At 30.6% G+C, this 16,118-nt stretch overlaps 1 protein-coding gene across 4 annotated transcripts in view; it reads right to left on the reverse strand.

Annotated features, from left to right (window-relative positions):
* Positions 1–506: 506 nt before the first annotated feature.
* The window catches only part of LOC134282788 (SCO-spondin-like), a 48,445-nt gene continuing 32,833 nt past the window's right edge, over positions 507–16,118 (reverse strand). Inside the window, exons 8-13 of one of the 4 annotated variants that reach the window (XM_062765186.1) lie at positions 4,578–4,603; positions 4,360–4,414; positions 4,110–4,135; positions 3,896–3,950; positions 995–1,042; positions 507–614 (exon numbers count right to left, since the gene is read on the reverse strand). In XM_062765186.1, the coding sequence (XP_062621170.1) occupies positions 1,017–1,042; positions 3,896–3,950; positions 4,110–4,135; positions 4,360–4,414; positions 4,578–4,603 (188 nt within the window). In that variant the 3' untranslated portion in view covers positions 507–614; positions 995–1,016. The remainder of the gene's footprint in view (positions 615–994; positions 1,043–3,895; positions 3,951–4,109; positions 4,136–4,359; positions 4,415–4,577; positions 4,604–16,118) is intronic. The other 3 variants (XM_062765188.1, XM_062765187.1, XM_062765189.1) reach the window with 3 other exon arrangements.

The following is a 16,118-nucleotide window of genomic DNA, read 5'->3' on the forward strand; positions in this document are numbered from 1 at the left end:
GGCGACTAAATGGGGCGGTCCTTCGAATGAGACCGTATAAACCGAGGCCCCGTGTCACAGCAGGTGTAGCACGATAAAGATCCCTCCCTGCTCAAAGGCCGTAAGTGCCGAGCATAGGCCTAAATTTGCAGTCCTTCACCAGCAATGGTGACGTCTCCATATCAGGGAAATATTCTGGAGAGGGACGTTAAACAGTATACAATCAATCAATCAAACATTTATAGTTTCGTCTCGGACAAAAAAATTAAGATGTAAATATTTTTCGATCAACCCAAGTTCATGCACGTAATACACATGTTCTTTTACATAGGAAACATAATTATCGAGGAAATGTTCTAGATCTGCTTCATTTGTTTAACAAATTCGGAAATTAAGAACATCCGACTCGAATGAAAATTATACTCATGTATGTTATTTGTGATTTTTTGTTTAGAAGGGTCAGTGTCTTGTTTTGCTTTGCATTTGCAACAGTTTTTTTTTCCGAGATAAATACAAATAATCTACAGTGCGAGTAAGATTTCGTTTATTTTTTCAAGACATAGATTTTGTTCCGTCCCTCATTTTTTTCGTTCTGTTTCTGGTGATGAGTTTAAGAGTCCGTCTCATCAACCAATCTGAAAAATACATGGTTTAAAAATTAATAATAAGACCATTTTTCAATGCATTTCAAAAAGATATAACGCAGGTATCTCGCAAAATGCAATTCGGCTCTAAAAATATTTCAAAGAAGCTTTTATATAATTTATATCTTCCCAAAAACACAAGGACCACAATGTTCATCCTGTTACTTAAAGCATATTCTGATCACCCATGTTATAATTTTTCAATATAACCAATATTAATTATACATGGACATAGATTTTTCATCAACTCAGTGTGTAATAAATTGAAAAATAAATAATGTATACAATATAAACCCAAAGTATAAGAATATTTCTTGAAAATTCTCCGTATATTGACTTGATTTGAAAACAAAGAACAAATATCAACTCACTGTATAGCATTATCGGTAGTCTTCAGAAAAAGCTCCCATAATAAGGCCCTGTCGATATATAAATTTATTGACTAACACTTTATGTTCAATTTTAAATATCAAATTAAAGTAGAGACTTAGTACTTTCATTTCCTATTCAATTTCTCCCTTGAATTTAAGCTTAAGATGTTTCATGATCCGGGGCCAGGTCTTGGAACATAGGCTTCAAGGAATTTCAATGTTCTTGAATTTAAATGCAAACAGGTATATTTGAGTACTTTCAGAGACGAAAAATCGTATGAGCGCACCCTATGATATAAAAAATAAAACATGTGTTGTAATCCACTGTAACAGTTTTATCATTTATTACCTGATTATTTTAGATCAGAGGTTGCGCTCTATATTAAATATTGAAAAATATCTCACAAAATTGGCTGTTTTGTGGACTTTCTCAGAATACGAGGAATTGACGTATTTTGTGACGTCAAAATGCATTGACTAGGCAGAACATTACTTCATTTTTGATAGACTTGGAGTCACCAAAGGTCAAAATGATATTTGATATACATCATTAACCAAATGTATTCAGTTTAAGCTTTTCAGAAATTCTCAGGGCCAAAAAAGCCATAAGTGAACCTTGTTCTTCATGAAACGAAATAAAAGAGTTTTTAAATTTTTTATATTCATTTTATCGACTTTCAACATCTAGCACACAAAACATTTTTAATTTACATGCTTTTGTGAACAATTACTTTTAAACAATGGTACCAGATAGAAATAATTTATCAATTCTATTTTCAGAAAGACACTCCCTTTTGCACGAAAAGCAAGTTGTTAGCATGTTTTAAGTAAGGTAAAATCTTCTGTTTTTTAACCCCAAGAGCTTTTTGGGGGGATGGGGGTTGACTCAAGATTGTATCAAGAAAACAGGTGTAGAGACTTCTCTGTTTAAGAAATTCTTTTGAGTCTTACTTACATGTGACGTACAAAATGAACTTCCATAACACAGGCAAACCATTTTGTCGGGAACGCTAGTTTAAATAAGCACTGATTGTAAAATCTTTCCGTATTTTCTTTACTGAAGGTCAAGATATAGTAAATGTCTTTAGACAAACTTTCTGGTGCCAGACCCATTATAACGTCACAATCACTTTAAACTTTCTTTTTCCCGTACTCTACGGCTCTAATAGTATTATGTAGAAAATTTGCATTGAATTCAATTTGAAATTACATGAAAAGTAGTCCCGATACCTATATTAAATTTGACAAATATTTTGAAGAAGAGGCCAAGAACTTACAAATTACTGTCTTCGGAAAGACTATAGGCAATCTGGATAAATTTTCGTCGTCTAATATGGAAAAAAACTCCCATATTCACGAGTGGTTTTTCTTTTTAATTTTCCATTTAAAATAACAGTTTAAGAAATGATTTTTCATCTTATTCTTCATCCAATTATGCCCCGAAACACCTTACATATATTTGACCTAGCTTAAGTTACAGCATAAGGCATAATTTAAAGGAATATATTTCTTAAATTTGATATTGCTCTAGGGTCCGTGTAACACTTAACAATTCAAATTTTTTAAACGATTTAGAGTTTTAGAATGCTGATATAATGGTTCAAATTTCTTAATTTTAAAAACTCACACTGATTTTGTATATTGGAATTTAATATTTTAGTTCAAAACCTAAATTTTTAAAATTTCCAAACTGGTTTTAGAATTTTAATTTTTTAGATTTTTAACTTAAACATTCAAAATTTTAATTTCCAAAAACAAATTTTGTATTTAAACTTTTGAGTTTTTAATCTACCGTTTGTTTAGAAAGTTTACGCTTAACAATCTTAAGTCTGTACAGTTTTACGACTTTTGATATTTCAAACTTTACTTCAAACTTCTATATTTCAACTTTCAAAACAATTTAGATTTTTTGAAATTTAGAATTTTGATTCAAACATTCAAATTTCAAATTACCAAAACATTTTTTTAGATATTTACTTCAAATATCCAAAATATCAAATTCCAAACCTGGTTTGAATATTGAAACTATCACAAAAGCACTTTTCGTTCAGCAAAAGAGCTTTAAGATACAATGTAGTTAGAATATTGAACTGATCTTCAAAATTCAAATCGGGTTTGGAATTAAAGTAAAATTCTAAAAATCAAAGTGTTTAGGTTATTTGAAATAAGAACATTTGAATCAAAATTCCAAATTTCTTAAAATCTTAAACGTTTCTAAGTTGGATTTTAGAAGTTTGAATCTAATTTCATATAATCAAAAGACGAAAAAATATTACCGAAATATAGATTGTTAAGTGTAAACTTTCTTACCAAACGGTAGACTAAAAACTCAAACGTTTAAATTACAAAAATAGTTTTTGGAAATTTGAATTTTGAACATTTAAGGTAAAAATCTAAAATATTAAAATTTCAAATACTGTTTATAAATTTGAAATTTTAGGTTTTCCAAGTAAAATGTTAAATTTCAATATACCAAATCAGTTTGAGTTTTTTGAAATTTAGATATTTGAACTAATACATTAACAATCTAAAACTCTAAATCTTTTTTAAAATTTGAATTTTTAAGTGTTACACGTAAGCTTTTGACACATTTCATTTACTATATAGTGAACTTGAAGTAATTCAAGTGATTTTCTAGTTAAAAGGAATTTAATGAAAACATGCTAACGGTTAAAGAGGCATGTGGAGGATGCTTCATCGGAGAGGTGCTAAAACGTTCTGTGAAACATTACTAGTCGCATAATTGGGAGCAACTATCTACTAGATATAACAAATTATGAAAATACTACGTGTTTCAATAAATAGTTAAAGGATCGGTTTCAACTGAATTTGTGATATAGTTTGGCTCAGGTTTATACTAGTCAAAGTTTCAAAGTTTTAAAGTTACAATGTATCTCATACCTGGATAACATTTTCCAAAACGGCAAAAATCTCCTAGGTTAGGACACGGCTTATACTATTTTACAAAAAAAAACAAATCTCATTCAAAAGGAATACAAGTAATATGAAAATCGTTTTGAGAAATAAAACACCATTTAAATTTTTATTTGTGATTCAAAGATTTTTTTTTTGAATATGAAAGTACAAATGTATGTTAAGATTAATTAATAGTTACCGGTAAGAAGGAACATTCCCGATGACCTGAAATGAAAGAAAACTGTTACTGCTTATGAATAGAAGATACTTATTAGTGATAAAGGCAAGATTTGTTTAAAAATATAATTCTACTAGGGAAAACAATCTATGAATATAACGTGTTTTAATAAATAGCTAAAGGATCGGTTTTAACTGAATTTGTGATATAGTTGACTCAGTTTTATACTAGTGAAAGTTTCAAAGTTTTAAAGTTACAATATATCTCATACCTGGAATACATTTTCCATATTGACAATAATCTCCTGGTTTAGGACACGGCCTATACTATTGTACAAAGAAAACAATCTCATTCAAAAAGGAATACAAGTAATAGGAAAATCGTTTTGAGAAATAAAACACCATTTAAATATTTATTTGCGATTCAAAGATCTTTACTCTTTTAAAAATATGAAAGTACAAATGTATGTTGAAATTAATTAATAGTTACCGGTATGAAGGAACATTCCCGAGGACCTGAAATGAAAAAAAAACTGTTACTGCTTATGAATAGAAGATACTTATTAGTAATAAAGACAAGATTTATTTAAAAATATAATTCTAAGTAAATATTATATTTCACAATAAAACTTTATCCAATAATGTTTTGTGAAGGGATGTTCTCAGTTCTACTCTATGTTAGATTTGTAAGCTTCAAACAAGAATGTAGAAACTCAGGTTTTACGCTATGACTTGAGTTAGTGTTGAGTTGAGTCTATGCTATTAATTAAGAGATGCTCAATCTTAATTTTACAAATGAAATAATATAGCTACTGTTGTAGAAGATATAAAATCATATTAAGTTTTGGAGATGGGGGGTCATAAAAGTACAATGGAAGCTGGATGTTCTCGAGTCTGTAGGAAATTACATCATCCCATATCCTCCTCCACCAGAAAGAACAATTAATAATTGAAAGGTTAATTTAATACCGTATTTATTACTTACAGGTAAACATAACCTTCTTCAGACCAGATACTTGTTTATTTCAACTAGTTACTTACATGTGTATCTACTGATTAACTAAAATTCTATCTGTATAGATACTTTGAGGGGGATGTCCGACCAAACAAGAAAATGTAAACATTTCTTGAATGGCTAAAATGCATGTTGATCAAATTTTAAGTCGTTATGATAAAGATACAATAAATATGCATAATTGAATGCATTTTGTGCATATATATATCTATACTTTTGCAGAAAAATGCTTTTGATATGCTACTTAGATTTGCGCAGCTACAGAATTCAGCAGAGCCTTAAAAATCCAAAAAATATGCAAAGTGTGCATTAATGTTCTCTCTACAATCGTTTGTTGAGTAAATATCTACATTTTGCACTTTGAAATGGTAATTTCAAGTTCAAAACAAGATATTGTTGTGTTCAAAATGAGTGTAAAGAACCATGAAATTAGTTGATGGATAGCAGCACGTGGTCTATTTTTAGCACAGAATTTTTTTTACAGACTTCTTCTTAATATGGAGGTACATAATTATCTTAATAAGTAGAAGAGAATTACAGTTGCAAAATGTTTATAATAATAGATAAATAATATGAACACTTTAAAAAGAGGAATTGTGTTATAGTATGGCTTAAAGTAATTAGTATTATTATCGAACAGTTGTTAAATAGTGTACGTGTTGATATAAAAAAAATAATCTCTCTGATTCCAACTAAGGAAAAATGAGCACCATCAAAGTTAAGAGTTTGTAAGTCTGACACAGATAACTAATTTTATCTACCAAAATCTTAATTATCACCAATGAAACACAAAGAAAATTAGACACATAAAATCGATATGAATGACCTTGTTTTAGTACCTGCTAATATACTGTATTATGGGCAGCGGAAAGGGCAAAAATTACCATAATGAGAAAACAAACAATTATTTTAATTTCAATAACCATAAAAACTTAACAAATGATATACAATGCAAAATCAACAGACCTTTTCGCAGAACAAATATACATTAAAGCAAAACCAACGACCACGTACGTAACAAACATATATGAATGTAAAACCAACGATCTTTGCAGTAAAAACGTACGTAAAAACGCGCGACAAATGAAAAAGACTTAAGGTGGCTCAATACATCCACGGTTTATTTTATATTTCATTACTTCACCGCTTATAATGTAGATGTCAAATATCAAGAACGAAGTATTGATATCATAAATATTTTTTGGAGAATTTTTTGGCTTTTGTCTAATTTTAGTGAAATGTTTTATTTCAAGTTTATTATTACCAGATTTTCAGAACTTTCAGTGTCAAATGATGGGCATCTTCTTAAGAAAAGTATACACAGTGGAAATACCTCATAATACCTAATATCAATTTTATTACAAAAAATAATTTTCTCCTAGAAAAACAATTAATGTCATTATCTTTTTAATCTGTGCATAAAACATTAAGAAAATGAGTTCTGAAGAGACAAGGAATGTATTTCAATGAATTACATGTGACAAATTGAATGAAGAATGTTTAAACGAAACGAACATTCCAATTTAAAAAAGATATTTGGTATAAAAAGTCCACTTTCAAGAGTTATCTTTCCTAAATAGCCAAGTCTCAAAACACTAAGGAACGTTTGAACATTACATCTAAAATTAAGAACAAAGCTTTAAATTTCTACAGTATATATTTAAATCAAGAAAGCAAATGTATAACTTAACACCAACATTGTAAATAGTGCAAGTAAATAACTTTTTTTTTAAATTTCAATAAGGTTGTAGATTTTAACTCGAATTTCCTCCATACGAACATGTCACTGATAGAGCTCACTGCAAGCATCGCTATGAAATTGCACATTACTTGTTTGGCGAAGATTTGGCTGTTGTTTTTCTTTTGTTTCTGCTTAAAAGCAATCCTTCTTGGTTTAATGCATAATGAATCCGTTACTTTGTTTTCACTGTTCATAACACCGCATGTTTCTTCTAATTATAAAGCGTTTTAAAGGACATGGTCATATATCTTAATCGTAAGACAGTTCATTCACAAGCCTGGATCGAGAATACCTTTATGCAATCATAGAACAAATAATCACATGATATTAATACAAAATACAGAAAAAATTTGAGAATTACAAGACTAAAAGAGATCAATATTTTAAAGCAAACGTTTTATTTAATATTACTGAAGAGTATGTTCAAATATTACACATTGAAAATGCTAACATTATATGCTCTCAGTGTCGAAAAAAGAACGGTAACAATTTATTAAAATGAACCATTTTCTTTAGCAATAATATAGCATCTATCTCGCCCATATGCGAATAAGATGCTTTTATCTTGGCAGCGCAATATTTTTTGGCGCAGTTATCTCTCCTTGTTTCAGCACGAGTTATCTAACTTTCAATTATATAAAGAAAGGTGCTCGTGCTGAAAACTCTCTCTTTGCCGGTTACACGCTAGTTGCAAGGGTGGTGTTAATCAAATTTGAGAAAACAATGGCTAAGTTTAGATTTTAGAAATCCCTCTCTACCCTAATCCCCCAATTGTACATTGTTGAATAGATACTGCTGGTTTCTGTTTTTTCTTTTCAGTGGAAAATTTTAGAAAGCAAATGGTCATTTATACCTACATATTCAGCATGGCTGTCACTTCTGAAGATGGAATGCGCACTGACATTTCTGAGTGTTACATAGCGAGTGGCCATTTATACCTACGTATTCGGCATGGCTGTAACTCCTGAAGATGGACTGCGAACTGAGTTTTACAAAGCAAGTGGTCATATGTACCTACATATTCGGAACCACACTCACTTCTGAAGATGGACTGCGAACTGAATTTTACATAGCAAATGGTCACCTGTACCTACATATGAGGCACGGCTGTCACCTCTGAAGATGGACTGCGAACTGAACGGCATAATCACTTGAACTATGATGTAATATGGGTTCATTATTGGACCGCTGCACCACACAGGGTCAACGTTGAATACCATGTAAATATTGTGACAGTATAAACAAAACTATTTCATTTTTATTTTCTTCCTTGACTTCTACACCTCCCAGAGTCATGGATGTGTGAATATTATTCTAAATCTTGCATTCAGTGTAAACAAAACTATTTTATTTTTCTTCCTGGACTTCTGCACCTCCCACAGTCATGGATGTGTGAATATTATTCTTGCATTGCAAGTTTTTATTATTTGACCTTGGCTTCTGCATCTCCAGGGGTCAAGGTCACCCAGTATGTTAATGTTGTACTGAAATGTTTGTTGACCTTGGCCTCTGCATCTTCCAGGGTCAAGGTCACCAGATATGTTGATGTTGTACTGAAATGTTGTTGTTGAACTGAAATATTGTTGTTGTTGAACTGAAATGTTGTTGTTGCTGGGCCTACCCTTTGCTTTGGAGGCCCGAAATAATATGTTGTTATATTATTCAGCCGTGTCCAAAAGGGCCAAATAAATAAAAAACCCATTAAAAAATGTTTTTGATTTATTGCGTCTGCCCAAGATAATAGATAATTAAATTCTTGAAAAAAAAAAAACGATTACAATTCTTTATATAAGATAACGCTTTCTAGTTCCTTTCACTGAAAGCTTTTCGAGAATAGTTTGAAGTTTAGTTTAGAATTTCTTCGATATCTGTGATGAACCATCAAGTACTCAATATGTATGCGATCATTTTCTATCTTACCATCAACAATAAAAAAAAATGAGTTGGCCAGTAGTAGTGAAGAAAGGAGTTAATCTAACGATTAATTATTTTACTTACCAGTTATTGGCTGACATAAACCATCCACACAGCGCTCATCAGGAGAACACAAAATCTACAGAAACTTGATATGATAGAACGTACATCGATCATTATCATAAAAAATATACAATTTAAAATTTCTGGCAGACAAAATCCGTTTGTGAATAAGACATTTCATCAGACATTAGTTTCTGCACATGTTGACGACAGGATTATAACAAGAAATCATTCAAAATCTATACACTTACCAAATAACATGATGTTTGTTGTCGTTGTCCAAGGACGCTAACAGTGGATCCCAAAAGTAAGGCGACAACCAAGTACCACATCTTTAAGGAAATTCATATGGATGAAAGGACAGACAAAACCTATTTTATTGATAAGTTATTTTAAAATGATTATAGAATTAAAGTGTCCATAAAGTGATAAATACATTACGTTAACCACATCAACATTATTATGATATGTTTTTCTTTTTTATCTACTCACTTGCTATACTGTAAACAGGGAAGTTTTCGCCCGTTTAATCTTTGCCCCTCTCGCCCTCGTTGGAAGTGGGCGAAATTAAAACGGGACGAATTCAAATTTAACAGTATACTATCTTAAACAAAAATCTTTCTGGGAGAATCTAAAACGGGGTAAACTTGTTTCCAAATATGAAAAGGCAAAAATTACACGGGGTGAAAATAACCCTGTATACAGTATTTATACTGTATTTAATCGGTTTAAGATGTCAATCCTTTGTTTTAGATTCCGTGCAGAAATTGATTCCTCACCTTTGATTTACAGTGACACAATTTGATCTATATACGTAATTAGTATTATTTTTCTATATTGTACATATGTTGTGTATGTGAAAAATTTGATCGTCATTTTGCTAATAAAAACAATTTTGATCTAATATGTGTTTACGTTTAATTAATTGAAAATCAATCGTTGCAGAATCATTCTAAGGAGAATCAAAGAGTTTTTAAAAATAGAAGCTTTCTAAAATGCATATCAGAAGATAGCAAACATTTGAAAAACAGGGTCGGGTGTGACAGGCAATATGCAAGAAATGATACAAATAATCCAGAAAGACTAAGAATTTCAAGAACTGAAATTTCCCCAGTTGAAATAGAGACCTTATATAGACTATTCAAATCCTAAGGTGCAAGATTGATATTTTGTATATATATTTGGATGTATATTGGACGTTTGAAGACGATATCAAGTTATCAACATTAAAAATCTCGATAATAAACACCCCATATAAAAATGTTTGACCACTGCATTCACCAGACCGTAATATTTAAGCCATTTTATGAGGAGGGATCTCGAAAACAGTGTCTACAATACCAGGCCCCCAAACCACAAACTTTACTCAAGTAACCCTTTGAAATAATTTTGATGAAGAAACAAAATTGTCATCAAATTTTCAAATTTAAATGTTATGCAAAATTGCAAATTTTTAAGCAAAAACGTAAGTTTTATTTATATAATAATTTTATTTGGATTGTTATTTGGACTGTTTTACTTCTACAATACTATTATTTCAGCAAAATTTGCCATCTTGTCCTAACTTTAAGACATCGCCAGTGGAAGTTTCATGATCCCAGGGCTAGCTCGGCTCCTTGCACGTTACTTACGTTAATATTATTAAAAATCGTTTAAATTATTTCAAAGTTAATCATTATGGATTTAGGTAATTTTACTATTTGAAAAATGTGCATAGATTAGTATTTATCAGTATTTTGAATTAATTTTATTTAGCAAGGTTTCTAACAACTAAAGTAGTAGTCAACACAACAGAAAATAAGCAAAATTAGTTAATATACCGTTATGCTCTTTCCTAAAAATATGGTGATGTTATTCATTAGTATATATTTTAGTAAGTACTGTGAAAAGCTTACCTTAAATTTCTGTAGAAGATTCCAAAATGTCATACAATATGAGAAATCCGCAGTCTTATATATCTTTTTCAATCAGTAAAAACTAAAACGACCTATGAACTAGATTTGATACATCATTTGTTCCACTTACAGGTTTGACGTAATACATCATTGACATGGCGTTTTATGGATTTTCCTAATTAATTTGTAATTTCATGTATCAAATCAAGTACATTATTTTATCATGTAGGATTTGAGGAATGAAGATCTTGGTGCTAAATGTACCTTCTTCTATCCAGATTTTCAAAGGTTTAGTAGATAATAATATGCAGTTGTTTAAATTTATTTATATTTACTTTACATGAAAACATCCTTTAACGCTTTCTACTGAGTAAAAAAAACACCACTTTCAATAATCACAAATTTAACAACTAAAAATCAAACTAATACAAAACCACATTTGCATGGAAGAAAATATAAATGTAACACAATAGTATCATTTTTGTGCGTTAGAGTAGCAGTGTAAAAAATACTGGTAAATGTATTGTAATAACGTCTTGCTTTATTTGACTATTTCATTGGGCCCTTGAAAGATAATGGAAGTAATAATTATTTTTATAAATTTACATATATTTTTTCTTTCAAACAACAAACATTACTGTAACAAGTAGCTCTGCTAACAGTTACGAACGCCCAAGCATTAAAAAATCATAGTCATTCCCATGCTTTTCTTTTCTTATAAATACATCATCATTCACCTAGCTTTGTTTTTTGGTTTTTTTTTAGAAATACTTTTTTTATTATCTATTTTTTATCCAATATAAAAAAAGTGCTTATGATCGGAATTTCTAAAACATAAACTTTTACTTTGTCTGAAAAAAGAAGGCATCATTGATCACTGTCATATCAAGAAAGTACAGAAAAAAAAATAAATAAAAAACAAAAAAAACAAAAAAAGAAAAGAAAAAATAAAACTTCATGTCGAAGGAAATTTTTAGCATACTTCAAGTGTCATAAGAAGTTTGAAACCAGAGCAACCAATTATAAACCGACCTGACATTTTTTTCCCTCCTGTGTTCAAGTCTGAAAGCTGCGTCATATGAAATGAGATTTATACAGTACATACTGTTTAAGTTTTCTTTAGATTCATCAATTTATTTACTTGAAATGTATGGAACGCCATCACTGCCTTATAGCATACAACTATGCATTTATTGTGTCAATTTATCATTACGTGATGTGAACATATCTTTACGTTATATCCATTTTTTATGAGATGATGTAAATATATCCTAACATCATGTCAATGCTGCATTACATGAAGTAAATACATCCTTTCATTATGTCAGCACTTCATAACTTGAAGTAAAAAATTCATTATGTGAAGTGATAATGTGTTTACATTGTGTTAAAACTTTATTGCATGAAATGAATCTTTCTTTACATCATTTCATTTCTTTAATATGTGAGGTCAAAATTGCATTACGTCGAGTAAATTGTGTTTTATAATTAAACTTATCATTACATGAAGTCAAAAGCCCATTCCTTTTTGAGAGTGTATATTTCTATTATATCAAAGCATTATAACGTGATATGGATTTATCTTTATTTTTCGGCGAGGGCATCATGATGTGAGGTGAACACATCTTACCTTTAAGTCAGTACTTTATTACGTGGTGTAAAAAGTGTATAACATAATGTGAACATATCGTTATATTATATCAATACTTTATTACATTATGTCAAAACTCCATTCCGTGATGTGGATATATAATAACGTTATGTCAACTCTTTCTTATGTGATTTAAAAATATCTTTATATTGTGTTAACTCTTTATCATGTTGATTCCAAAAGTTCATTACCTGATGTTAAAAAACATTTACATTATCTCAAACTGTACATCTAGTATATAATGAATGTTGACGACCGTGTTTTAATGACTGGTAAGAAGGGGGGGGTCCTGATTGATTAGGACGAATTACAGGCACATAATATCAACCCCCCTCTTTTCCCAGACATAACTTTACTATAGAAAATGTAATGTTCATTGAAACTGTACAGCCCCCCACCCCTACTTTTTGTTGAAGTATAATCCACTAAGGGTAATGTAATATATCTGGAAAAAAATAGGACGGATCGAATTTGGAATCTTTTCCCCGAAATGGGATTTTCGGGCTTGGATATTTTTTTTCTTGGCTTGTCTAGTTTTTTCGGGTAAATTATTTTTTTTCTGGCTGACCTCCTCTTTCAAAATAAGATGCTACGTCATTGGAGTTGGTAATTTTTTTTTTAATTATTCCAGGGCCAGAATTCTATTACAAAAATTTACCAGTCGCTCATCTAAATCAATTGAATATGCCTTAGTAAGCATGCATGGACACATATCAGTGGCAGATAAGGGAATCTTGAACAAGGAAGGGGTACGGTATATGGTTGGAGCCCAAGAGCGGAAAGCGGAGAAGCTCTCAGGCTTTATAGTTTTATAGAAAAAACTTTTCAACTTAATTCAGCTAAGCTTATTGTGAAACTAATGCAATGTCCTTCAAAGTTTAAGAATTTTATTTTTAAAAAAATTCAAAATAAAAAGAAAAAAATGATTGCTGCACAACTCATAATATTTGATTTATTTAATTATGAGATTAAAATAAACACCATTGAATTTCGACGTGACTTTAATTCACAGTCGCAGTGTTAAGGCTTTGCACGTTTCAAGATTGTCAATCATTTGTGGCTTAAAGTTTTCATTTAAAGATGTCATTCCCAAATTGCTGAGAATCTCTTCTACGACAGTTTTCTCTCCCGCCATTTTTAGTGCTTGCGGAACGCGGAAAATACGTTATGCTCATATAAAGGCCGAGGATACCCGTGTTCGCATAACGTAATAGTGAATCGACATAATGTAGAAGAGTGCGCACAGTATGGCATGAGCTTTTCACATCAGTTAATAAAAACTAAGATCTCATGAAAAGTAAACATAACGAAATGCAAGTTGACGAAATATAATTGTAGTATATGTAAATGTCATAAAGAGTTGACATAATGTAAAGGTAAGTTAACACGATGCAATAGTAGTGTGGGTTAATTTCATAAAGAGTTGACATAATGTAATGGAAGGTTGACACAATGCAATAGTAGTGTGGGTTTATATGTCATAAAGAGTTGACATAATGTAATGGAAGGTTGACACAATGCAATAGTAGTTTGGGTTAATGTCAGAAAGAGTTGACATAATGTAATGGAAGATTGACACAATGCAATAGTAGTGTTCTGCTATAAGGCAGTGACGGCGTTCCATAAAATGTGAATGAGACAAATTGATGTGAGTCAAATGTCAAACTTAAAACGTAAAAGAAATAGCCAAAACTTTGGTGTTTCCAAAATGGAAACAAGAAGAAAACCCCTCGCGTTTGTTTCAAAATATTTCCCTAATGGAAAACCTAAAAGAACTTTATGTTAAATATTTTATTTCGAAATTTGTGTGAAAAAACATAAAGGGTTTTTCCTAAAATGGAAAGAAATATATAAGCTACTGATGGCATTATTCCCATAAGTTTTAACAAGCTTTACACGTTTACAGAAACATTAGTATTTTGAGGTCCTCAAATTGAAATTGCGATATTCAATTTCAACACTTTTTTTTACTATTGCCAATTTTACAAAATAAAGTAACTTTCAAACCAAAAAATGTGATAATCATACATTGCTCAAATTTATACTTTGATGAGGAGGAGGCCGATGATGGACTAGTTTCACGATTTTTATTTTAACTAAAAACATCATTTCAAGTTTCACACTCCAAACTTGAAAATGATGCGACACTTGACACTCATATTATCCAAAAGCCTACTAGTGACTACTTGACTTGACTCATCTAGTTTATTTTCCAAATGCCATTTTTGGAAGGACTGTGTATGTACCCCATGAAAATACAAAACATATTTCCAAGGATTTATTACAGGAAACTGAATATAACTGTTAATTAGGTTTATGATTTCAATTCCCGTATAGTTAAACTGCAAGACTTGATTTTATAGCAGATCCTGACAATTGTGATGGATAAACAAAAGATACTTTTATACATGTTATCATATAATGTTATGTGAATATTAAACTTAATCGTATACCTGTAGGCACTGCTTGTAAAGATCATTAGGTACTGTACAAATGCATTGAGTTTTGTCAAAATAACAATATTTCGAATGTAATACATGTACATGTATAGTTGATGAAGAGATTAACTCACTGTATCTACTAAAAATTGCAGTAGATTAGACATTGTGATGTAGTGTAAAAATGTTCAAATCATTTAAAAAATACTTCATGTCTGTTGTCCATTTACTCTTTAAAATGACAGATATATGCTTTAGAAATTATACAAGCAGTCAACAGAACTAAAAAAAAAAATAATACAGGTCTAGACTATGTTTAAGTTTGTAACAATATACATGAATTCTAGTACATAAACAATGTCATGTTTTGTCCCGAATTGTTCAATTACGTCTCTTTCTTTATGCTTCATGAAGGAGAAACCACAAGAGTACTATGCAACAATATACCTGTATTCAAGAAGTATTCTAAATCAGATGTGGATTTTTAAGAATAACAAAGGATATTTTTGATTATTTGAAATCACAAGATTAACCAAAATTATCAGCTTAAAAACTTGCGATTTTCAACTTAATACATAACCATTCCGCTAGAAAAATTACAGTGTGATGTCACTGGCATCTGCTTTTTCTTTAAAAATGGAACTTGTCATTGGTCATTTACAAAAACATTCTTATTGTACAAGTAGACTGTACACACAAGTATTCTGAAGTCGACATCAAAATGATGCTTGAGTTTCCGATTGACAATATCTATGTTGTTTCGGAAACCAGGTCCTTCAACAATCTATTGGAATTCCCATGTGTACCTATTGCGCCCCGTTGTTGGCAGTCTTATTTTTGTATTCATATGAAGCAGACTTTATCCAAAATCTTGTACTTGAAAATGGGAAAACACTTGCTGTGGCCTTTTTCTCGACTTTTAGGTATATCGACGACGTATTATCAATTAACAATGGTGATTTTTATACCTATGTCGATACGATATATCCTGATGAGCCTGAGATAAAAATACCACAGAATCTGACACAACTGTTTCATACTTGGATATTTTACTTGAAAAGAACGTTACTGGTAATCTAACACCGAACTCTTTGATGAACGGATGACTTTAATATTTCTATCGTCAACTTCATGGATCAAGATATTAACAAGGTCATCCTCTGCTACTCCTGGGTCAATGAAACACTACTGCCTGTAACTGAAGACAGGTTAGGAACTCAAGTATGGGGAAGTTAGATCCTGAGCGGATTTTGGTTCTGTCCTTTATTTATAAAATTCTGCATAATTTTTACGTTCTAACAATAAGTCTAAATT

The sequence above is a fragment of the Saccostrea cucullata genome, unplaced genomic scaffold, assembly GCF_032062105.1.
Source record: "Saccostrea cucullata isolate Sc308-1 unplaced genomic scaffold, CSIRO_AGI_Scuc_v1 ctg2563, whole genome shotgun sequence".
Lineage (NCBI taxonomy): Eukaryota > Metazoa > Mollusca > Bivalvia > Ostreida > Ostreidae > Saccostrea > Saccostrea cuccullata.